Source organism: Pteropus medius, unplaced genomic scaffold, assembly GCF_902729225.1.
Source record: "Pteropus medius unplaced genomic scaffold, Ma_sr-lr_union100, whole genome shotgun sequence".
Classification (NCBI taxonomy): domain Eukaryota; kingdom Metazoa; phylum Chordata; class Mammalia; order Chiroptera; family Pteropodidae; genus Pteropus; species Pteropus medius.
The window spans coordinates 7,341,533-7,365,793 of NW_024349804.1; the positions used below are offsets into that span (position 1 = coordinate 7,341,533).

The 24,261-nt window shown below is 39.8% G+C and overlaps 2 protein-coding genes across 10 annotated transcripts in view; one reads left to right on the forward strand and one right to left on the reverse strand.

Moving 5' to 3' along the window:
- Positions 1 to 8,983, forward strand: part of FBXL5 (F-box and leucine rich repeat protein 5) — a 32,685-nt gene extending 23,702 nt beyond the window's left edge. The window contains exons 10-11 of the mRNA XM_039838160.1: positions 1,835 to 1,983; positions 8,192 to 8,983. Coding sequence (XP_039694094.1) covers positions 1,835 to 1,983; positions 8,192 to 8,268 — 226 coding nt within the window. The 3' untranslated portion in view covers positions 8,269 to 8,983. The remainder of the gene's footprint in view (positions 1 to 1,834; positions 1,984 to 8,191) is intronic.
- A 3,445-nt stretch (positions 8,984 to 12,428) lies between these two features.
- Positions 12,429 to 24,261, reverse strand: part of CC2D2A (coiled-coil and C2 domain containing 2A) — a 100,891-nt gene continuing 89,058 nt past the window's right edge. For 8 of the 9 annotated variants that reach the window (XM_039838157.1, XM_039838155.1, XM_039838158.1 and 5 more), the window contains 6 exons: positions 24,114 to 24,227; positions 22,473 to 22,607; positions 17,254 to 17,376; positions 15,952 to 16,010; positions 13,970 to 14,147; positions 12,429 to 12,761 (listed from right to left, as the gene is read on the reverse strand). In XM_039838157.1, the coding sequence (XP_039694091.1) occupies positions 12,573 to 12,761; positions 13,970 to 14,147; positions 15,952 to 16,010; positions 17,254 to 17,376; positions 22,473 to 22,607; positions 24,114 to 24,227 (798 nt within the window). In that variant the 3' untranslated portion in view covers positions 12,429 to 12,572. Of the gene's footprint in view, positions 12,762 to 13,969; positions 14,148 to 15,951; positions 16,011 to 17,253; positions 17,377 to 17,492; positions 17,923 to 22,472; positions 22,608 to 24,113; positions 24,228 to 24,261 lie in introns of those variants that run through there. The other variant, XM_039838159.1, reaches the window with a different exon arrangement.

Sequence of the window (24,261 nt, forward strand, 5' to 3'; positions counted from 1 at the left end):
CATATGGTGTTATAATTGCTTATTTACTTTTGATTAGTTTGATTTCCCACTCAGCTCAGTGAGGCCATTGAGTTTACAAATGATTTGTGTACTTAAAGTATACTTGCGACATGAAGTTTTATATTCCATGCAATCTGTCCTCAGTGTGCTGAAAAATTTTAGGTTTTAGAGCATGAAAGCAATCTCTGCATTGAGCTACCTTCTGAGAACTTCTACACCACTTTTTAAAAGCTGTTTTATTTTTCGTTAGGAGCTATTCAACTTTATAGGAAAAAAAAGAATTAGTAACCTTTAAATCCTGCATTGTTTTCCTTTAAAGAATGCTGTCTCTAACCGCTGCAGCCCAGGCAAGCCACTGAGGTTCTGAGTTGCCACTGTTGTTAATTTAAACTTCAGGGGTGGATTGAGGAAATCTTTGACTTGAAAAAACAAAAACAAAACAATTTTTTTCAGTCAAATGTATTAGGGTATTAGGGTTTTGTTAAGCTGTTTTTAATAGATCAGTTTTCTCTTTTACACATGCAGTTACAAAACTGAAATGTACTAATCTTTGCCATTCAGTAGTCCTCACTGAATATATATTTCTGTAGTTTTTTCTAATCTCAATTAATAGTTTACATACTTTTACTTACCTTTACTTTCTAATTTCTATGAACCTGCATAACTATATAAATTATTTTTTTACTAAATTTATTGTATTGTTTCTCGACATCCCTGTCAAGATTAGTTTCCAGTTTCCCAATTTTTGCTGTTGTGGGACCACTTAAAGCATTATTGTGTAGAAAGTTAATGTTCTCAGTTTTGTTCTTGATATTTTCCAGTGCGGCCATTGTCATTTTAGCCAACTTCTCATTTTATCCTATTTATATAAATGTTTTTATTCTTGTAATACATGCCATTAGAGGTTTTCATTTTTATTGAAATGTAATTCACATACTGTTCAATTTATCTTTTTAAAGTATACAAATCATTGGTTTTAGAGTATTCACAAAGTTGGCAACCATCACCACTATCAAATTTAGAAACATTTTCATCATACTAAAATGAAGCCCAATACTCATTAGCAGTCACTCCTTATTCCCCTTTGCCCCCAGCGGCTGGCAAACACCTATCTGCTTTCTGTCTCTGCTTTCTTCTGCCTCTTTTGGACATTTCATATAAATGGAATCATACAGTGTATGGCCTTTTGTGTCTGGCTTTTTTCATTTAGCATGTTTTCAAGGTTCATTTATGCTGCAGCATGTATCAGTACTTTATGGCTATGTAATATATAATATTATAGATAACTACATTTTGTTTATCCATTTATTCATTAACTGACATTTGAGTGGTTTCCACATTTTGGCTCATATGAATAATGTTGCTGTGAACATTCGTTTGCACTTTGTGTGCACATGTGTTTTCAGTTCTCTTAGGTATCCATCCAAAGGAGTGATTGTTGGGTCAAATGCTAACACTATAACTTTTTGAGGAACTACCAAACTGATCAGTGATTTTCATGATAATTTTTACTAAGACAATCTGGGAGTACAGTTAAGATTACAGTTCCAGGATTCAGGACTTCCTTCCTCTAAGAATTGAATTACTATAATGTTCTTGTAAAAAAAAATATTCATAAACTTGTTTATTGAATGTCTTCAGGAAAAATGTAGAAAGTTTTCTCAATTTAAATGTATTTCTGCCTAAGTTGAAGTTAGTTATCATGATTTATAGAAACTCTAAAGTTTTCTCATTATCAAATTGAAAGTTCTATTAATAGTGGTCCGGTGGGCCATCAGATTACATTTGTTTTTATGGATCAACATATCTAATTGTCGAATTGTTTCTCTTCCAGGGTTTTGACTCTGGGAGGAGGGCTGCCTTACTTGGAGCACCTTAATCTCTCTGGCTGTCTTACTGTGACCGGTGCAGGCCTGCAGGATCTGGTTTCAGCATGTCCTTCTCTAAACGATGAATATTTCTACTACTGTGACAACATTAACGGTAACGCCTTTTAACAACGAGGTCATTTTGAAGAAAGTGATTTTAAACATTTTGACAGTTCTGATCATTCTTAGGCTTTCTATTTAGTTTTCTAGATTTATAATTACCAAACTTTTATTTTCAGATTTAGTCCTTTATATTTGATAAAATTTAAAATCAAATATGTTTTCAATAATTAGCTTCTCTGACGGTATACTTTTTTTTTTTTTGCAGATATTTGAGATATGTAATAGTTTAGTCATTCCAAAATGGCAAGTTGTTGTCGAAATACTAAAATTCTTATAAAGTTTTGGGAAATTCCTTTACAATGCTATAGTACTAATTAACAATTTAGAGGTATGATTTCTTAGGGACGATAGACTCAGTTTTCTTGTAGAACTTTATAAAATATAGTGGAAAAAGGAAGACTTCGGTAATGTGAGTTCCTCAGGGATCCTTGGTTCCAGATGAATCATGGAAGACTGAGGACAGTGGTCCAGGGTGGCATTGGGGAAGAGGCCGAGGTGCCTTAGGCCTGACTCAGAGTCCTGGAGTATCTTGAAGATTGATTCCTGAACCTACTTTTAACAATCATCAGATAAACATTACTTGAGTTATTTTGTTTTGTTCTGATTTTTAAGCCTACCCCTACCGTACCCCACAACGAGCCTCTTCGGTAAGCCTTTGCAGAGTACGTTCAGTGCCCTTTTGAGCATTTGATAGTCACTGGTAGGGACTGAAATTCTCAGAAGCATAAAAAGCTGCTCCTCAATTGTTAGTAAACAGCAAGTCAACCTGTGTTTATAACTGGAAAAAAAATGTAGATGGTTCAGATTCTACTATGCACCTGTCTTTTAATGCCATGTATTGCTGTCTTTGAGAGTCCAGTTCTTCTTAAGATGATGAGTTTCTCTCGGCAGAACAATGGACAGGAAGGAGCCAGGAAGACTAGAGGAATGTTCTCTTAATGACATACCAGTAGCAAAGAAGTTAGCAAACTGCTGTTTCTCAGAGAATAGATTTTCCTTAAAGTATGTATGAGGAGACGAGATAGCAGCTCTCTTACTTCTGGAATCACATTGGTGATGCAGGAGATGAACTCTCATGTTTTGAAGTAGCGACACTAAGTCGGAGCATTTCTTTCCCTGTTGCCCTTAATGTATAATCAAGGAAGGGCGAAGTGAATGCCTAAAATCTTAGTTGCAACCTAAGTGTACGAAAGTATGATCACTATGGTGAAGCCCTTGCTTCTTGTGTGGATTCAGTGAATTTGAGAAGGGAGATTTTTTTTTTTAAATGTGCAGTCATGTCATTGTAGGTACAGTGTTGTACTTCTTAAGGCTTACGGGCCGTATTATGAAAAGTAGTCAGTAAGCAATTATTTTTATAAGAGTAGCATTTTATTTGTTTGTTGCCCTTGAATTGCCCACATTGATTTTTGTATAGGTTATGCTCATGGGAATAAATTTCACAACCTAATTTGTTACATTTATTTTTGGGTATAGAGATGTCATGAGGTGGGGGAGATTGGTTTCAGTTCGTTTTTATAATCTGTGTACTTGTTCTGTGTAATTTTAAAAACTTTTTGAAATAATTTAGATGATGGGATAAAGTTAAATACTTGAAATCTTTTGCATTTTGTTAGGATGTTAGCATTCTTTTCATCTCAACTGGTTTTGAATATATAAATTTTAAAGTGTTCCAAAGGAGCTGACTCATTCTTTTTGTTGAATGTAAGAATTTTTTTTTGATGAGTGAGTGGTAATTTTCAATAAATGAATTTTAATGAAGATATCTGACTTTGAAAGATTTGTAACTAAATTGACAGTGATTGTATAACCCAATATTAAGTCTCCTTTTACAGCTTCTTAAAGCATGATTTGAGAAATGGAAATCCTTTAAAGTTTACAAGGTGACCTGTCATATCACCTGTGTTTCAGAGTTCCAGCCAGTGCTCTTAAAGCAGTGCTCTGGGATAATCTGTTCCTTAGAAGGACATGTGGACAGCCTAGGAAGTGTTAGGATAGAGTTGCCCTGCATTCAGCTTTGCAAGATGACGTGATCCAGTATCTTTTACTACAGCTCAACCTGTACAGTAAATATTTAGTGATTGCTCAGGGGGCCCCTTTTTATTATTTTTATTCTTTTTGAAAGTAGTTAATATACACTATACATGGTCTTAGAATAATAGAGCATATTTAAGTGACATATTTAAATATTTGAGAATAACATTTAACTAAAAATGTATTTTATCAAAAGAAAGTTTACATAGCTAACTACCAGGTTACTAACTAAAAGAAGTAAATACTGATAAACCATTCATTATCTAAATAATAAGTGATAATAACTAAAGCAGAATGATCTGTTTCCTAAGCATTAGCACAGATTTTGGAGAAGGTAATTTAGTAATCAGATATTTAAACAGTATTTACTGTCAGGAAGACACTGTACTAAACATTGATATAAAATGCCATTTTCGACTCTTTTGAATGATCCTTTATGATATTTAAATTTGTCATTTGATCGAAAAAGTTAAAATTGAAATACAAAAAAATTTTAAATTGTCATTTAAGAAGTATTAAATGGAATTGCATAGTTTTAGAGCTCTGAAATGCATTTGAACAATGATAGGAGATAAACTTTTTGTATTGATTTGCATTTCAATATATGTATAATTTATGAATTAAGATAGATTAGCTCATAGTTCTGGAGGTGACACAATCTCAGATGATTTGCTCTCTTATGTTTCTAACTTAAGTTAAAGAGGAATTACAGGTAAGTGAAGGTAAGTGCAGAAGTATAGTCTAAATGATATACTTAAAATTCAGGAGAAACAAGTCACTCTAATAAAAATTTGGGAAAATAACCACAGCTACCGTTGTAGTTTTTTTAAATCTAACATTTAAAAAATGCTTTTTTATAAAATTTGTTCTTTAGCATGCATTTAAAGATTTTATTTAATATGAATGATGATGCAAATTTGATTTTTCTAATTTTTATTATTCTTTAATGTAATTTAGCCCTCATATATTATAACCATTTGAGTCTTCTATCTTGTGTGGAGATAGACAGTTGCTGGTATAAGTCAGATGTCTGAAGGGCGCAACCTTTGGAATTGTCAGTGTCTTCGGAAGCACAGCTGTCTGCTCGAGCTGCTTGGCAACATAACTTGCCTTAGTTGTGTTTCTAATACTGCCTCACTCGTTCTTTTGTCCATTTATTCTGTGATCCATTTATTCCCTTTTCTGAACAGTCTTTCTGTGATGCTTGAAGATCTTACTGTTAACATTACTTTCGATCTCCATGCTTTGGAAATTGCCGGTCTCCTATTTTATGCAATATGAGACTAACCGAAGTTAAAGACAGTTTGTCTTCACTTTCAGTTTGCCTCAGACCTTCAGCAGCATAAACTCTCTTCATGGGTGACATCACTTTCATGGATTATTAGGATCAGACATCTGTTCTGTGGTTGGCCTTATGATGGGATTGTAGTTTTGAGGTAGCTACTGTTTAAATACCTATAGGCTTCTCTAGATAGATCCTACTTTCACAGTTGAAAACACTGATAAATTAATTCCCTCTACTCTGTACACTTAGAATCCCATTGAAACATAGTCATTCTAGTACATATTTGAGGGAGAGGGCACATTTTATATCAGTGTGAGCAAGAACTTTGAGGACCTAGGAGAAGCTGGTGAATAAGGTCGGGTTACTTTCTACCTAATATGGGGCACATATTTTTACTTCTACATTTTTCTTTCCCTGTTTTCCCTACCACCCTTCCTCAGCCTTTGAGAGCAGACAGTGACCCAGGGAGCTAGGGCTGAGACTGAGGCTGCCTGGCCCTGTCTTTTGGGTAAGATGGTGAAAAGCTGTGTGGTATTGGGAAAGATAAGGCTCTCTAGAATAGTTTCTTTAATCGACTTGGCTCTTTTGAAGGCTCCCTTTTTATTTTCTCCCTTGAAAAGTAGTGACATCCCTCACGTTCATTGCTTTCAGTCATCGTTTATGATTTTTTCCCCAGGCCACTGTTGAATTCTATATAATGTTTCTTCTTTATGATTCTGTCGTTTTTAAAAATTGCAATATAGACATTTGGAAGTGTTTTAGGGAGTTTTGGTTTGGAAAATTATATGAAAGTCCCCATGTCTCTTTCCTCTTATTTCTCCTTTAAAAAAAATTTGAAATAGAACTAAATACTGAGAAAATGATAATTAGATAAGTTTTTGCAGAAACCACCAGCATAAGCATTTTCTCGCAGGGGCTGAATGTCAGGGCAGGATGACGGTGGTGACGCAGGGGATTGGGCCTGGGAAGGGCGCTGGGTGGTCGGTGGGTGGAGCAGTGACCCCGCGTGCAAGGGCCGAGGTAAGACGAGACGGGGGCGTTGAAAAGACAAAAGCAGAAAATATATCCAAAGAGAAAACCCGGTCAAATGTTGACAGGAAGAAGAGTTTCAAACCATGGGATTCCTTATCAGGGCATTTCTAATAAATACCTGGTAATGTGTTCTAAGAAATTGTATTTTGACTTTGCTTAAGATGACTAACCTCATGTCTTATTTTCGGGGAAAAATAATCTTAACAAAAATGCTACTTGGTGAATTTTAAATGTTTGACACAGTCGACTCATGTAAAAATAGAACAGATTTTAATTTTGATTAAATAAAAATGGGCTTGTAATTCAGTTTTATATTTGAAATAATTTTAGACTTTTTATTATGGGAAACATTCACCATGTAAACGCGCAGTCATGGCTTCCTGTGTAGCATCAGCATCGGCAGTGATCAGCCCGCAGTCAGCCTTTCATGTCCCACGGCCCATTTCCACACCTGTTCTCCATGTCACAGGCACAGCATCAGTTTTAAAGTTAAACATAAGTATTTGAAAATAAATGAAATAAGCTCTTGCAGTTTCACATGCTACAGTTTGTAACGTTTATTAGCTTTTTTTTTTCCTGAAAGATACTTTATTATTTCCATAGTTAAATAGGTGAATGTTACATTTCATCGAAGGTATGTCCTAAGAAATTTGCCCTTTGTATTTTACATATGCCGCTCAAAGGATACAAAGGAGAGTTAAATTCTGGGAAATTAGTGTGTTCTGTGTGTTCAGTTGCAAGTTTTCTTAGATTTGTATTAGCTTAGTGGCCTTCTTTTGCTATTTAAAAAAACAAAACAGCTAATTTAAAATGTTTCTGAGTTAAACTAGATATCAATCCAGAGTACTGTGATTTTTCAGTTGTAACCCATTTGACATAGTCTATGATAAAATTACTTTCCACGTACTCTGTATGATCCTTACCTATGACAAGTATTGTGGTTCTGATTGATGAGTAAAGAACTAATGAATTGCTCTTTTTCTGTTCATGGTGCAGACTACTGAAAGGCTTTAGTGTGGTTAAAACATCCTTTTCCACACTTGCCTGCATTTATGAAAACTGTGATTCATTCAGAGTACTTGACATTTGAATATTTGCCATGATATCTCTTTTTTGACATGTTCTAATTCTCAGCTATGTTCCCTAACGATCTTTTATCTAATGTCTAGGTAGTATAATGTGACAGGGATAAAATGTCACTTATTCCACAAGTGTTATTTTTCTTCTTTGTAGTTGAATCTATGTCTTAGATGAATCTTTATGTCTTAGATATGTTTATTTAATCACTCATTATATACTTAATTCTGAAAAGTAATTTCACTTAACCCTATTATATGATTTATCTTGGCTGCGGATGCTAGATAAAAATACGGCAAACACGTTAAAGTCTGTCCATATAGTTTTTAAAAATTTTGAATGTAATGTTTATTGTAATTGCTCAATACTGGATTCTTTAGCTGATCTGGTACCGATAAGGCCATTTTTGCCTCAGTCACATTTTAGGAAGGATGCTCAGACTGTGCAGAATCTAGGTTAGCTTGGCATTCTGGCTTGCGGGTTATCTCCTTTTCTTCTCAGATTTTTATTTTGTAAGACGGTTGCCAAAATATCATTTCCCTTCTTTCATTTATGTTTTGGACCATCAAGGATGTATTAGTTAAAGTCAAACTATTGGCATCTTTGTCCCTGGATAATTTCTTATACATGCATTGTGAGATATTACTTCTATGTTATAAGTGCATTGGTAGTAAAAAAAAAAAATCAAATTTTGTAGCTCTTTCATAAGCACGATTATTTTTATGTGATCCCTAAGAAATTCCTCCTTTCACACTTCTCTGTTTTTATACAGGTCCTCATGCTGATACCGCCAGCGGATGCCAGAATTTGCAGTGTGGTTTTCGAGCCTGCTGCCGCTCTGGCGAATGACCCTTGACTTCTGACCTTTGTCTACTTCATTTAGCTGAGCAGGCTTCCTCTCATGCACTTTACTTATAGCACATTTCTTGTGTTAACCATCCCTTTTTGAGTGTGACTTGTTTTGGCCCCGTTCTTTACGGCTTCAGAAATCTTAATTTACCAGTGAATTATTGTACAGTGTTGTTTCTCTCGTTTTTGTTTTAGAAAGAGATTAGGTCTTTTCATAAGGGTGAGAACAGTTTTATCAGATTTCTTTTAAATTGAGCGCTCTGAAAAAAATGTCACTAATGCCTTGCCATTTAAAGTATTTTTTAGATTATTTTGCATTTTAAAGTCAGTGGGGGTTATTGGTTCTCTTTCTGTATAAACACTGTACCAAGCTTTGTAGATCTTTTCAAACATAGATTTCTGAAGGTTTATTTTCAAAGACTGCACATTTTGGCAACAAGTCTCTTTTCCATAATGTTTCCTTTATTTGAACAATTCTCAGAGGGCCAATTCAAACATACCCACATATAAGATTCTTTAAAATGATAGAATAAATTGGCTTCTTGGTGTTAGCTCAGTGAGCTAGCAAAGCACCAATTTATTTGTATTTGCTTTCTTCAAAGACCCCTGGTTCCTACCACTGTCCCTAAATTGTCAAATTGGGAGAGATTTTTAAAAATTCCACGATCATTTGAAGAACTGTATAAATAAAATCTACTTTGAGGACTTTACCATATAATTTCTTTTGTGTTTTGATTTTATTATAAATCTCAATGCAGGTTTACTTTGGTGTAAAATAGGACTAAATATTTTGTCTTTTGAGCCCCCATGAAATCATGACCCCAAGGAACAGTTTTAGACAGATAACTTAATTTCGTTGAGCTGAATAGTCTTTTTGAAATTAATTGTGCAGTAGTCAGAGTTTGAATGCTTATCTTCACTGCTGTGGGAAAAGATAATAGGGGCGGAGACCTACAATTCAGAAAAGTCATTTTTACATAATGCTACATATGATTTTGTATCACGAAGAAAAGAATAGTGGGTGACACGCCATTTAGTTTTAGAAATACACGCAAGGCTGTGGAAGAGGGAGTAATCTTGCAGTCTTGTTATTTTAGGTCCCAGGAATGATTTTGTTTGTTTTATTGGGGGATAGGAAGAGTAGGAGAGAGAAACTATAGGTAGACAGGTTTCAGTTCAAGCTAAGGGAAAACTTTATTTTAGAGGGGTTGTCCAAAGATGAGAGAGGAATCGTTTGATGGGAATATAAATAAGAAATTATTCTTGCTTTTAAATGTCACTCACATTTGAATTAAACACTCCAAGGGAAGACCCGCTCTAAAGGGTTACGTCCAACGACTCTCCAAACTTGTGCCTTTCTCTGTAGGGTCTCTCATTTCGACTCCATTCCTGTTAACATTGGCGAACTGAATGCTGGGACCAGCGCCAGTTTCCTGCACGAGGCGTAGGGCAGCTGAATAAGCTGACCATCGTACTTTGAGTCTGTAGCTCTTAAACTGAAGTAGTCATGTCTTTTGTGACCTGCTTTGAAAATCTGGCCTAAGCACAAAGTAAACTTTTTAGATTGCCTCAGAAAACTTGAAATCTGAGCTTATTGAGCAGTAACAGGGTCAGAAGTTTTATATTGTAAGGTGGACTGTTGTGTAGTTATTATATTTTTATTTCTATGAGTGTTTAACCAAGTTTATTGGAAAAGTTGACATAAGGGATTATTTCAAGAAAATAAATGACAAGATTTTTTCTGGAGTGAGTCCCATCCAAGCCCATACTTCACCTTATCTGTAGTTACATGAACCGCATGGTAAGATTGCTCATCTGTAACCAGGTCCTGAGTCATCAGGGGAGGACCGGAGTTTATCTCCCATATAGTCAGAAAAGAGTATGGTATTTGGGGGAGAGGGTGGTGGAGGGGGGTTGATTATAATACTTATAGAGAAAATTCACCATTAGATGTTTCTGGGCTTGGCTTTAAATGTCATCTTTTTAAATTAAATAATTCGAGCAGCTAATTTCCCCAGGGGTTCCAGGTAATTGAATTGCCTCCCTTTTGCTTTGTCCTGTGCTGCCTGATACTAGCAAACCGTTAAATAGGACTTGGCAAGCTTGAACCAAGCTGACATCAGTACGTCAGCACAACCACGAGGAAACTCACTGTTTTTCTGCTAATCACCTTCCCTCCAGTTGCATGGGGAGATAGCATAATCTGCTTTTAACTTTTATACATTATCGCTGTTTTATTATTAACTTAAGGGGATAGTTAATATTTAATGAAACACTGTACTTAAATTTATCTTTAGTTTTGTGATTGACCTTGTGAACTATTGAAACTTCATTCTTAGATGAAAGGCAACAGTTACGTAAAATCCTTGTGGAACCTGACAGACACCACGTGCTCACTGCTGGGCAGTGTCCTAAATATAGTTGACCCTTGAATAATTTGGACTTGAATTGAGCAGGTCTACTTATACGTGGATCTTTTTCAGTAAATACCTCTACTCTTCTTGATTTGCGGTTGGGAGTCTGGATGCAGAGAGCTGACTGCATCGATCTATGCCATTTTACATAGGAGACTTGAACATTGAGGATTTTGGTATCTGTGTGTGTGTGTGTGTGTGTGCGGGGGTGGTGGCTAGAACCAGTCCCCCATGAGTTCTGAGGGACAGCTAAGTTTTTGAGGAGTCAAAGGGTACACGTGGGTTTTGAGTATGGGGTCGGCGCCCCAACTCCTGTTGTTCAGGGATCAAGCTGTACCTCAAGTGTACTGACTTGCTCAGTCGTGACAGCAATGTGCAGTAGGTTTGTAATCATCCCGATCTTTCACAGGGGAAAGTAAGTACTAGGTTAAGGAACTGGTCCATGTATTCCAGCTAGTCAGTGGCAGAACTAGGATTTCTCTAGTCTTCATGTGTGTAACCACTGTGTTGTCTTGTCTCTACATTGGTAATGACTGTCACAGGTCAGTCCTTGGACTCTCTTGAAGAGTTCATAGTACAGGTATCAGAGGCATGTAAACATAGTTATAATACAATTTGATAACAGAAGGTACAAGGGAATATAGCTAAAGGCGAAAGATTTTCCTTAATTTGGTCCCTCTTTGTTTTGTTTTAAGTGAAATCCTCCTCGTAGTACATTAGTAGTTCTCAACTGGAGGCAATTTATACCCTAAAGGACATTAGGCACCATAGGGAAACATTTTTGGTTGTCGTCACTTAGCAGAGGGGAAGGATGTAACTGGCATCTAGTGGGCAGAGGCCATGGATACTGCTAAACATCTTACAATGCAGAGGACAGTCCCCAACAACAGATAATTACATGGCCTAGGTCGCCAGTGATGCTGCAGTTGAGAAGTCCTGTTTACGTGTTTCTGGTCTGTGTACTTCTTCCCATGTCAGCACATGCGCTTAATCCTGTTGAATGGCTTAGTGTAATCTGACTGACTTAGTTTGGGCTGCTGTAACAGAATGCCATGGACTGAATGGCGTACGCAGCAAATAGTTCTGACAGTTCTGGAGGTGGGAAGCCCCGGGCCAAGGCGCGGGCAGGTCTGGTTTCTGGTGAGGGCTGTCATTCTGGTTTGCAGATAGCCATCTTCACATTGTATCCACACGTGGCCTAGAGAGAGGAAGCAAGCTCTCTCTGTCTCATAAGGGCACAGATCTCATCTGGAGGGCTCCACTCATCCCCTCATTACCTCCCAAAGGCCCCGTCTCCAAGTACTGTTCCATAGGTATGGAAATGCCATCTCAAGACAGGCATTGCGGGGCGCGGGGAACACAGACAATCAGTCCATAGCAATGGCTTAATTTTTTAAACTATTCATGTTTAAATTTATTCCCTTTTTTCCCTAAAATACTATATTGCTTCAGTGTGTGTATGTGTGTGTGCGCGTGCGCGTGTGCATGCATGTATATACATGTGTGCTTGCTTAGTATTTCTGTAAGATACGGTCTTATGACATATTCAGCATTAAAAATAAAAATTTTGTATTGTAAAGTTCCTCCTTGCCCCCAGGAAAGTTGTGCTGTTTGCTGTTCTGCTGGACAGGCAGAGGAGAAGCGCATCCCAGGTGGACGGTGAGCAAGTGCGAACGCACGGCCTGAGGGGCCCCGGGGTAGTCGCGTCAAGTTTAGGGACAAAGTGGAGAGACGTGGCAGACTACTAAATAAAAACACTTTATTTTGTACGGTATGAAAATAATTTTATTTCATTATTCACAAATAATTTCTGATGTGATCAATATCACTTAAAAATAGTCTCATCTTAGTTATAGTTTTACATAATATAAAAAGTATACAACGAAAAAATTACCTGTTGCGTATGAGGGAGGCAACATAGATCCAAACGGACAAGACGTTTTTGGGGTATGGGTGGATGTAGACGGCTAAAGCAAACTCCACACTGGGCACGTCGATGTTGTGCACGCCGGTGCTGTACACCGCTTCGACTAACGGCCTCAGTTCCGAGTAGGCCATGTGGAGCGGGAAGCCGGAGAACTGCCGGGGAAAACGAGATTCGTAGACATCAGGGAAGCTGAAAGATTGCGGTTTACTTTTTTCGCTGTGTGAATGTACGCAATTCTTAATATTCTCGGTAAGAAATCTTCCTTCTGGATCTAAAAGTCATTTATTCTGCTTTTCTATTCAGCTATATGTTAACACAGAAAATGGAGAGGAGCTAAATGTCTAGTTTGTTTTAGTTGCTAGTGCATCGACTCGGTGTGTAAGACACCTGTTAGTCACCCTCCACTGTCACCTTCCCTCTCCCTGACATAACCCCTGTATTCCAGGGACCTAGGTTAAGCCGATCCATGCATCCCCCGCTCCTCCCTCCCTTCCCCCCCCAGGGAGGTGGGTGTGTTCCCAGGGAGTCTCAAAGTGAGTTTCAGGAAACTGGCTGGGAACGATGGCCCACGGATGCTGTCTCCTGCACGGGCACTGTGTTTGCACATTGTCACTAGCTGTGAGTCCTGCCTGGAACTGTCCAGCCAGCCCGAGGATGCCATCACACGGCGGAAGTGAGGAGACGCGCAGAAAAACACAGCCGTGATAGCAACTCTCTCCTCTTCTTAAATCAGCACTAAGTTTTCTGTTTTTTGAATTGAAAACATCCTGGCTGAAAACCTGGCCTTAAAAGTTTCACGGATCAGTTTAGGTCAGTGAATAGAATTAGATATCCCACTTCACACTGTTTAGCCAACAGGGTTCACTGTCTTAGTTGGAGACTGCTTTCTAGGTTTTATTGTCCAGCTGTAGGATATGAACACTCAGCACTATCGACAGACAGTAGAGAGGACATATTGTCTGTTAAATGAGATTTTTTTTTCTTAGCAATGAAAAGTACAATAAAATATCCTTTAAAAAAACCTGATGGGGAGTGGTTGGTGTCACCTTAACACACAGTTGAGTCTAACATTTAGCCAGATGTTTTCATTTTATTTAACACTTGAAATGTATTTTATAAAAGTTGTTTTTTATAGGATCATCTTAAAGACGGTATTTTTATTTTATAGAGATATTTTGCTATTTAATGATAGGTTAATTACTGAGATTTGAACTTTTAATCACACCTTTTAGTCTATGCTGCTTCATGCACACACTGGGGAGCAAGGTAGGTATTTTGATGCCCAAAACCCCGTGATGGAGGAATTTCCCGTTGGAAGCAAGGAAGCCCGCGGGCTGGGGCGGGAGCCGTTGGCACTCACCCTGTAGTCCCCCAGCTGCTTCAGCAGCCCCGCCCTGTGCCCGTCCTCCACGTCCTCCCCCCGACTCTCCTCCAGCAGCGGCAGGAAGTGGCGCAGAGTGGCCGTGCAGTGCCTGTTCCACCGCGTCAGGTGGCGCGGCCTCCAGCCCATGATCTTCTCTCTCAGTATCTTCTCAATCCTGTTTATAAAAATAAACGCCATGGTTGGCTGATTCGACTTTTCCCTTTTAAACAAAAGTCCAGTTTGTATGCAATGGGGAGTCAGGTGTTGACATAACCACCTTTTTGTTGGAGTTGTCATTCACTAGCCATAGCTGGTACTTAACACGGGCTAATCCCTGCAGATTCAAGAATTAACCCGAGTGTTCCTTGCCCTTAAGTACTGTATGTGGTGGGGTGGGAAACAGACCCGTGGACAGAAAGTAGATGACAGCCTAGGGGCGGGAACATGTTTGAACTGTCACACGAAAGAGGGAGCGCCGAATAGTGGGGATAGCCAAGTTCAATACATAGAGCAAAAGATTTTTTTAAATATCATATTTTTTAATATGTAAATATATGTATATTTATCCTTTGTTCCTTGGTAACATATATACAGACATAATTTAGACCCAGGCATAAGAGTTGGGGCTTATACTGAAAGCTTCAAATATTTGTAAGACTATTAATGCCATATATTGATTACTTGCCCTGTGATTTCATGGCTCTTTTTCTAAATTGCCTTAAAACTGCCTTTAGAATAACCATCATCACTGCAACTTAGTTTTTGATATCCTATTTTATAGCTAACATGATGGGTATGGGGTCCAAAGGATGTGAACTTTAAACAGAGAACGAAAGAAAATAGCTATCCTTTTTTGAGCCCTTATTCACTAGGTTCTGTGCTGGTGCTTTTTATACATTTTTATTTAATCCTAATAACCCTATGAGGTAGGGGAATGTTGTCCCAGTTTTACTTATGAAGGGACAATTCGAGGTAGGATAAATGACTTGACAATGGCATGGGAGCTGGCATTTGAATTGAAACCTTGCCAATTCTAAAGCCTCTCGTGCATCCCTAACCAAACAGATTTAGGGACCCCGCTACCTTCCTATTGCTCAATAGCTGTGGAAATCTGCTTCTCTTTTGGCATATAACACACGTCTTTATTTGGGTTTCAAGATGGTTTGAACAAGAAAATACAGATAAATTGCCTTGCACTTCATCGGATGATTTGAGTCTAATCAATAGTATCCTGAAACTATTAGATGAAATAAAAAAGATTATTTTTTTCTGGAATTAGTTGTTCTAGGTGGGGATTCCAATCAGGCTTTATCTGAATTTGAAATTGAGAGTAAATTGGTGTTTTCTAGTAGTCATATCTCAAACGAGGCCACATTTAGTCTTGTGCAATTTGACACGCTGCTCTTCACGCAGCTTACTGAAGTAGAAAGGACAGACAGGCTCTGAAGTCAGCTCAGGCGGGGCCCAGAGCCCCTCTAGCACATGACAAGGATGTGGACCTCTCTGAACCTCAGTTCCCACAGTCGTGAGACTGGGAAAATGAGTTCTGTTTTACAGGGTTGTAAGGATTCTAGGGAAGGATTCAGTAGGCTCTTACTAATCTCCGTGTCTTAGGTTTATAAACTAGCTGAAGTTCAGTAAGCCACTAACTGGACAAAAGAGGCATATTTAAGCTGAGGATTATGATGTGTCTGAACAAGACCCAGAAAAGCATGATGTTGAGCTCCAATCTGAGGCAGACGTTTTGGGGAACTACCCATCACCGCTGGAGTTCGCTTCCATTTGTCCCATGCCACACCGATGCTAAAGCCTCCTTCTGGGCCATGGGATTTGGAGATCACACCTATACCCGGGATCTGTAAACCTGTGTTCAAATTCAACTGCCCAAACGATTTCCCATTGATCCAGGCTGAGAATCGTCTAGTTTGGGATTATACTCCTCGCACACATTACATGGGGGTTTATGGGTGTCACATGACCTGTCCTGTAGTTCGGCCGCAGCTGCTTTGTCTGTGCGCTGGTAAATAAGCTCTTCTGGCTGTAAAAGAGGAACTAGTTCAGAAATTCTAGAAACCATTTACACTAAATTCGAATAACTATAATCCTTTTCTAAATTTTTTTTTTTTAATTATGGAATCTCAGACATTCAATCAGATAGAGGATGATGTAACCGACGCCAATGAATCTATCACCCACCTTATGCAAAATATCAGAAGTAAATTGTAGGCTGTGCAGTTCCTCGGCTTCATTCCCCTTATCTCTCGTCACAGAAGTAACCACGACCTGAATTTATTTTCTAGTCCTTTCATTCACCGTATGTGGAGTACCTACCATGTGTCAAGTGATGGTGATGCAGCCGTGAATAAAAATCCCTGCCCCCACGGTGTTTTCTTTACGGTCGGTGGAGACGGCAGATGAATGTGTTTATGACCTAACTACAGACGTACATATCCCTCAGCGATGTGCTGTATTGTTTGGCATGTTTTCTAAACTTTACATACTTTATACTGTGAATATTGCAACTCGCTTTTTCTCTCTTAACATTATATTTAGAAATAGTAGCAAAGGTATCTTTAGAGTGCTTACCAAACTTCATTACGAATATAGATTCATTCGTGCCACTACTATGAAATATAAATTATGTCCCATATGTCCCTTGTGCTATTCCAAGTCTTAGGCTATAGCAAACAATGTTCCTATGAAAAATTTTGTATGTATCACCTCGTATACACGGGAGAATTTCTCTAGGGCAGTGTTTATCAAGCCTTTTTTTTTTTTTTAAGGTTTGATCATAGTAAAATACACGTTTTATATTACACACCCAGCATACACATATATATCTAGCTCTCAAATAAAAGTAGCAGTGAACAATTCTCACACTTACCACCTGTAATCTACTACTGGCCAGGACCCCTCTAAATTAATTTTATGAGCCCCAGTGGACCATGCCAGGCAGTTTGATTTCATGTGTCAATAGCAATCATAAAATTAATTTAGTGAGTCGACACCGGAATTTAAAAAATTACATAGGATATAGTTTGTGATATACTTTTATGGGGCTCCTTTTATCAAATTTTTTCTTTCACATATATATATATATACTGGTTTGTGACATGATGGTATATTTCTTATTTTGAGTTGGGCTCAACTAAGTTTGAAAAAAATATTTTAGACAAAATATCTAGGAGTAGAATTAAGGGTGAAAAAATATCTGGCTACCCAGTACAATGACTTCAAATTCTTCACTTTATTTACATTTAATTTTTTAAAAAGAATCATACCTGAACACTGGAAAGGCCAGGGTATGGAAGGCTTCTTGAAAAGAAAGATTTCCATAGCTTGGGCTTGGTAACATCAAAATTTATCCTTAGTGGGGAATCATATCGTTGGATATTAAACCAAATCTAAAAAAGACAAGACGACATTAGTGTGTATAGTGTTAGACACATGTGCGTGCGTGTGTGTGTGTGCGCGCACGTGCGTATGCATGTATGGAGAGGCAGCAGAGACAGCCAAATAACACGCGGGGTGCACACTTTCTGTATTTTGATCTGTATGACCGGTATGGTATGCGTCTTATAATCACTGGCATCTATTTTACATACAGTTGTCACTGGCCATTTTGTCACGTTTTTTACATCTAAAGTTGAGGCGCATCTTAGTACCGATTGTAGATTGATGAAATAATGTAGTTCCGTATGAGAAGGAACTTACATCTTCATAGGAGAAGACGGACAAGGCTGCGCCTTTCTCGGGCTGGCCTTTGCTCTCCCGCGCTCCCCAGCCTCTAACTGTGGTGCGTGTCCACCTCTCTGCTTCATACCTGTCTCATTGAGGCAGTCTACCGTACTGGTCTGGAAGCAGACCACCTGCATTTGAATCCTGGCTCCAGCATTTACCGTGTGACCTCGGATGATATATTTAACTTCTGGGTGCCTCAGTTTCCTCTTCTATAAAAGCAAGATGATAACGGGACCCACCTCATAAGGTGGTTGAGCAGGTGAAATTACTTAATTCATCTATTCCTTTTAGAACAATGCTTGGTATATAGTGAGTGCTCAATGATCGTTAGCTGTTTTATTACTGTTAGTATTTATCCTTGTTTAGAATTGTTTGCCTCAATAGACTGTTAGGTTGTTGTTGCCTCGAGGACGTTCTCCACTGTATCTTTAGCATCTAGCATAGCTCCTGGCTGGCATACACACTAGGCATATCGAATAACTTTTTGCATGAATGGTAAATTTGTGCATTCGACATATATGTCAAGTACCTACTATGTTTAGGCTCAGTTCTATTCACTGGGGAGAAGCAGTCAATGAAATAGAGTTCCCACCCTCATGCAGTAGCTAATGAAAAAACAGTGCCCAAACAAGTAAAAACTCAGGACAGCGATGATATTACACCATGTGGTTGTAAGATTGTATCATTGGCCCCAATTCTTCACTCCTTCTTATACCCCTTTCTTTTTCCATGTTACTTTGCAGTTCCTTCCACTCAAAGGGCGGAGATGTACTCCCCCTGCCCCTTGGCTTCAGGCCAGTAGAACGGGACGGAAGTGTCAGCGTGTGACCTCCGAATCTAAGCTTAAGAGGCTCTGTGTGTTTCTGCTTGTCCTCTTGTGCCCCTGCCATTGTCACTGCCTGCAGTCCCAGAATAAATACACGTGACGCAGAGCCGTCCCAGCCTAGATCGGCAGAGACTTACCAGCTGGCCCGCAGATGCGTGAGCATAAACGTTTGAAGCCATTTCGTGTGGGGATGAGTTTTTTTTATCTTCATTATGGCAACAGCTAACCATTCAAAAGCTATGGAGAACACTATGCAGGAAGAGATGAAATTTTAGGGTGGAGAGGGAAGTTCTCCCTGGGAAGATGACATCTGATCAGAAATGCATGAAGCGAGGGAGAAATTTATGAGAGATCTGGCAAAGGGAGGGGCCCTCCGTGCAGAGGAAAGAGCAATGCAGATGCGAAGTGTTCCTGATGTGTTTCAGGAACGGCGAGGAAGACAGAGTGGCTTTAGAGGAAGAAGCCAGTGAGGGCCGGTGAGAACCGGGCGGTGCAGAGGATGGGGGACGGGGAGACAGAAGGCCTGGGCGCGCATTTTGAAGGGTTAGGCTTGGACTCTAGAGCGAGCTAGGAAGCTACTGGAATATTTTAAGTAGAAGAGTGACGTTATTTGCCTTCTGTTTGAACAGGAATATTTTTTGACGTTTTGAGACCAGACAGAAGGGGCCAGGGGGGCAAGGAGTGGTCTCCCGTCAGGAGGCTATTTCAGATAATCCAGGAGAGAGCTACCGCGGCGTGGTCCAAAATGGTAGCAGTGAAAGTGGCGAGCTGTGGTTGGATCCTGGATATGCTATGAAGGTAGGATCAATAGGACTGGCTGACGGGTTGCTTGTGCAGAAAGGGAGAGAGAGGAATCCAAGATGACACCAAGGACTGTGGCTTACGTGACTGGACAGATAGAGTAGCCATTTACCAAGATCAGACAGGCTGCGAAAGGAAATTGGTTCGGCTCCGAGCACGTTAAGTTTGAGGTTATCTATCTGACACCTATGTGAAGGTTTTGAGTAGGTAGTCGGATATGAGAGTCTGAAGTTCTGGGAGCTTGGTGAGCTAGAGATATACATTTGGGTATCGTCAGCATCTATACGTTCCTAAGGAGGAAGGATATGTAGAAAAGAAGCTTGACGAACGTTGAGGATCTCTGATTTTTCAGATTTGGAGAGAGAACAAAAAGGTAGCAAAGGACAGAGAAGTGGTAGCCAGTGAGGCAGGAGGCCTTGATACTTGGAACCCAAATCAAGAAATTGTTTTCAGGCGACGAAGTCTTTAAGAACTACAGTTTGGCCGTAGGGTAGGGAATGTGCAGAAAAATACTGGGACGCAGTGTTGCAAGAAAGCATTAAGGTCAGATTATGTATGGTTTTGAAATGTAAGATGGGAAGTTTACACCTGTACGCGGTGAGGTTCCCCCAATACTTTCTGAACCATAAGCTGAACATTCGGTGTACCGAGCAGTGAGCTGGAGGCGTGATTTAGTGGGATGTTTACAGCAGTGCGGGGTGAAACAGCAATGCCATGACCTGGGGAACAGAGCGGGTAGGAGCTGTCCGATTTCGTATCTGTAAATAGGATTGAAGCAGGAGGGAGGAAGGGAGAGGGAAAATCAAGGACAGCTCTGAGGTTTGAATCTCAGTAACTGACGTCTGTAGAAGTAGGAAGCCAGGAGTAGGAGCTGGTTTTGGAGCAAAAGGGAAACGATATGACTTTTGGATGTGCCAAGTTTAAGATTTTGATAAAGAACCTGGGTATCCAGCCAACAGTTGAAAATCCAGGACCCAAAGAAAGATTCTGGGATAGAATCTTTCTTTGGGTCCTGAATTTTGTGATAGTGATAGAATTATGACTCATCTGCCCGGATAAACTAGATAGAGCTATAATTAATAATAGGTATCGTCCTGCAATAAATCTAAATATAGAATCTTTAGGAACATCTACTTTTAAGGGCTGGGAAGAAGAGCTCGTAAAAGAAACCCAAGGCATTGCAGAGAGATGAGAGTGAAATTGTCCTTTATCCCCAATGAGGGGCAAGTGTGTTCTCATGAACAGGGGTTAGTCCTGTCATGTGCCATAGAACGGGAGAGCGAGGAATCAGAGTAAACCACTGGATTTGCTTCTCCATAAGCAAGACCGCCGTACGTCTCTGGGTTTAGTTTCTGTAGGATGCGCTGGGAAGAGGAGCTAGATTTTAGTGGGTTCAAGTCTGAGTTTACGGGGAACATGAAAGCCAGGATATAATTGGTATTTGAAGAATTCTGAAGGAAAGAGGAACAACGGTCCTTTAGAGTAGAGCCAGGTTGGGAGAAGCATATTTTAGAATCGTTGGACTCCGACGATAGAAAAGGAGAGAGAAAACACGACAAGGGCGTTTTGGAACAGTGAGTGCCGCCAGGTCTTGGAGAAGTGGAAGGACAAACGTGGTAGAAAGAGGAGTCTGTTTCTAGGCAGAGTTGTGGAGGGGAGACAGGCACCCGGTCCAGAGGCTGTGTGTGTGGCGGAGCTGGGTGGCTGAGGTTTCAGGGCATCAGGCCAGCGCAGTGAGGGTGAGCCCTCTGCCGAGGATCGTCGCGGCTTAGAGCAGGTGTAACCTGGGGCCACTGTTGCCATCTTGTTAGAAGAGGAGAAAAGGGAGTCTCTCTTCCTCCCCGAACTCAGGCTTAATGGGAATTAGTCAGCCATACAGTAATTGCTTTGAGAACTAATACAAATTTTGACAAGAGATTGGAATTCTTTGAAGGCTCTTTCAATGCCTGCTGACTCCGTTTGATTAGTAATGACCTTAAAGATGATTTTCTAAACAGAGATGGCGCGAAGCAGATCATTTATGATTATGATGATGCCTTTAATTAAAAATAATAATTAATGTGAGAATGGTGCTCCACAGTGCTCTTGTCACACCGAAAATTTATAATAGTTGCCATTTGCTGAGTCCCTGTGAAAGACAGGTTCTTCGCTGGGTGCTTCGCATCTATTATCTCTAATTTTATCAGTAACCCTGAAAAGTTGATCACTGGTCTTCAGAATAGAGTGCACACCTCAAGGGCATGAGAAGAAAAGATTAGATCTTCTAATGATTTCTTTTTATGTTTAAGAGTTTTTTTCTGTGTATGTATAATATAAATGGATGCACAAGCAAACATGAAATTTATAAGCACAGATACATATATCGGGAATGCATGCTCCAGTAATTGTTCTGAAAGGTGCTGACTGATGATTACGAAAACGGTCACAGCAACCAGTAAACAGTGTGACTGTGTGTGAGCTGCTTTACACTATCTCGTTTACTTCTCACGACCACTCTCTAAAGTAACTGGTACTGTCACCTCCATGTTACCATTGAAGGAACTGAGGCTGGATGAGATGAAGAAACTATCCTGAGCTCACACAACTAGTAAATGATGAAGTTGGAGTTTAAACTCAGGCAGTCTGACTCCATAACTCGGGTTTGTGACCACTGCTTTATGCAGCTCCTTTCGTAATTTAAATGGTCCCCCAAACTAAGTGTAACCAGAATCACCTGGTGGTACCTGGGAATCTCTCTTAAAAGAAAAAAAAAACCAAAACTCAGTCTTCTCAAGTGATAAATTTGCCTCATTTAATTCTCAAAACACTATGAATTAGGCATTGCAGACTCTGTTTTGGAAGAGATAACTGAGGACCGAGCCAGGACACAAACTCACATCCTCTGAAACTGAACCCCATATTCTTTCTTTAATTTCATTCTGCTTCTCTGCAGGTCAAGTGACTAATTCAACCAGAAATTTTATTTAGGACAGTTCTGCCACTGTGCTTGACACTATGTCTCTTTAACTGGCATATGTATATGTTTATAGGAAAGTTTTTGATACATAAAATATTATTTAAACAAGTAGGTCAGTTAAATAAAAGAAAGCCACAGTCAGCCAACCACGTTTAAGAAGAAATGTTAATACTCACGTTATCAGGACCTATTAAGCAGCCCACACTTTTCAAGGGACAGAATGTATCAAATTGTCCATAAAAATGTCCACTGCAGGGGTTCCATATTAAATAGTGACTCTGCTCCCGGGTGAGCACATAGGCAGTTGGACCCTGAAGGAAAACAGCCATTAAAACAGTTTCCAACTAATGATAAAACTGAGGTCAAAAGCAGTTTGCACAAACAACTCATTCTTTTAGCTGGACCCCTAACTTCTAAAATCCATGGCTAACGGTGAAAATTAGTTTGAAGTTCTAAGTTACGCCAGATTTGAGAAATAAAGTGTTTATTTTTGTCACATTCTTGCATGTGTTACCAGGCAGCGTAGTGACCAAGTGGGGACAGTAGTTGTGCTACTCAGCCAGTATATCTTAAGACTGGCTGAAAACTGTTATTAATGGAAATAAGTAGTCACTGCATTTTCTTTGTAGAGTCAGTAAGATTGCCTTTCAGGTATTTAGAAGGTTGATTATGTCTGAACACTACTTCTGTTTCTGATACAGCAACTGATATTCGATACACATTTAGAGTTACGTAAATGCATAGGAGGTAATTTGAAAGGACGCGTACCAAACTCTTAACAGTGATGCTGCCTGAGGAGGGGCTGGGAGGGAGGCTGGAGCCTGTAACACTGGCTTCTTTTTTGACGACGAACATCTATTTCTGTATTGCTCATGTATGATTTCACTTGACACTCACAGCCTTCTAGGGAAAGGCGGGACAAAAATTATTAGCCCAGCTTCCTCACAAAGCTGAGTTGTCACGCGACTTTCTTAGAGTCACACAGCTCACGAGGTGCGGGCGTTTGAGCCTTACACCCAGGCCTTGTGACTTCCCAGCCCAGCGTTGTCTTCCTCGTACCTGGCTATCTGGAAGTAATGACGGAGAATGAATTACGATTCAGATACGATACTATCTGCCCAGGAGTGACTGTGCTATTTAATTCCTGGAGGATTCTTGGAGCCTCGTAGCCTCTTTTTGAAACACTCTTTGGATAAGCTGCTTCAATCCACGTGATTTTCCTAAACTTGTACCTAAAATCACCCCAATTTAGGGATATTTGCAGTGGGCTGGAAAAACAAATCCTAAGTCACTAAGTCTCCAGTCTAATAAAAATAACAATGATCATATCAAAATACAGCTGCCAACACTCTTTTCTTTGTCTCTGGGTATCTGCCTTGTTCCCTTTCCCTGCCGGGTGAGTAGCAGATGCCTGAGGAATCAGCGGGAGTGGAGGGAGGGGTCTCTGACTTGGCCATGCCCTGATCCCTTTCACTCTTCAGGATGCCCAGCGCTCGATCCCTGAGCAATCGGAGGTCTCAGTAGCGTGGGCAGGAGGAGGGTCTCACTAAACGAGCAGAGCGAGGCGGGAGCTTTGGGCAGTGAAGGGTTCAGATGTGCCGAAAGCAATCTCAAGTGCCGTGTAGTTCTCCGTACTCGGGTGCCACTGAAAACCATTTCGTGTCTCGTGACTGGTTCTCTCCGCCTACTGCGGAATCTCTGGGGAACGTGTCTTGCAGCTCAAAGGATCATTATGAAAATAAGTCCTGTCTGTGATCTGGAACATGGCGCAACCGTGCCAGACACTCCCATGTTAGAGCCGGCCCACGTGATCTTACCTCGGGAATAGCAGTGCCCATCACGAGCCAGGCCTTTTTACCCAGGGAGAGAAAATAATTACATAGTAATACTGCATGCTCTTCTTCATCTCCTGCCAGGAGATCGAGAAATTGCTGACAAAAAGAAAAATAAAATTATGTTGCATTG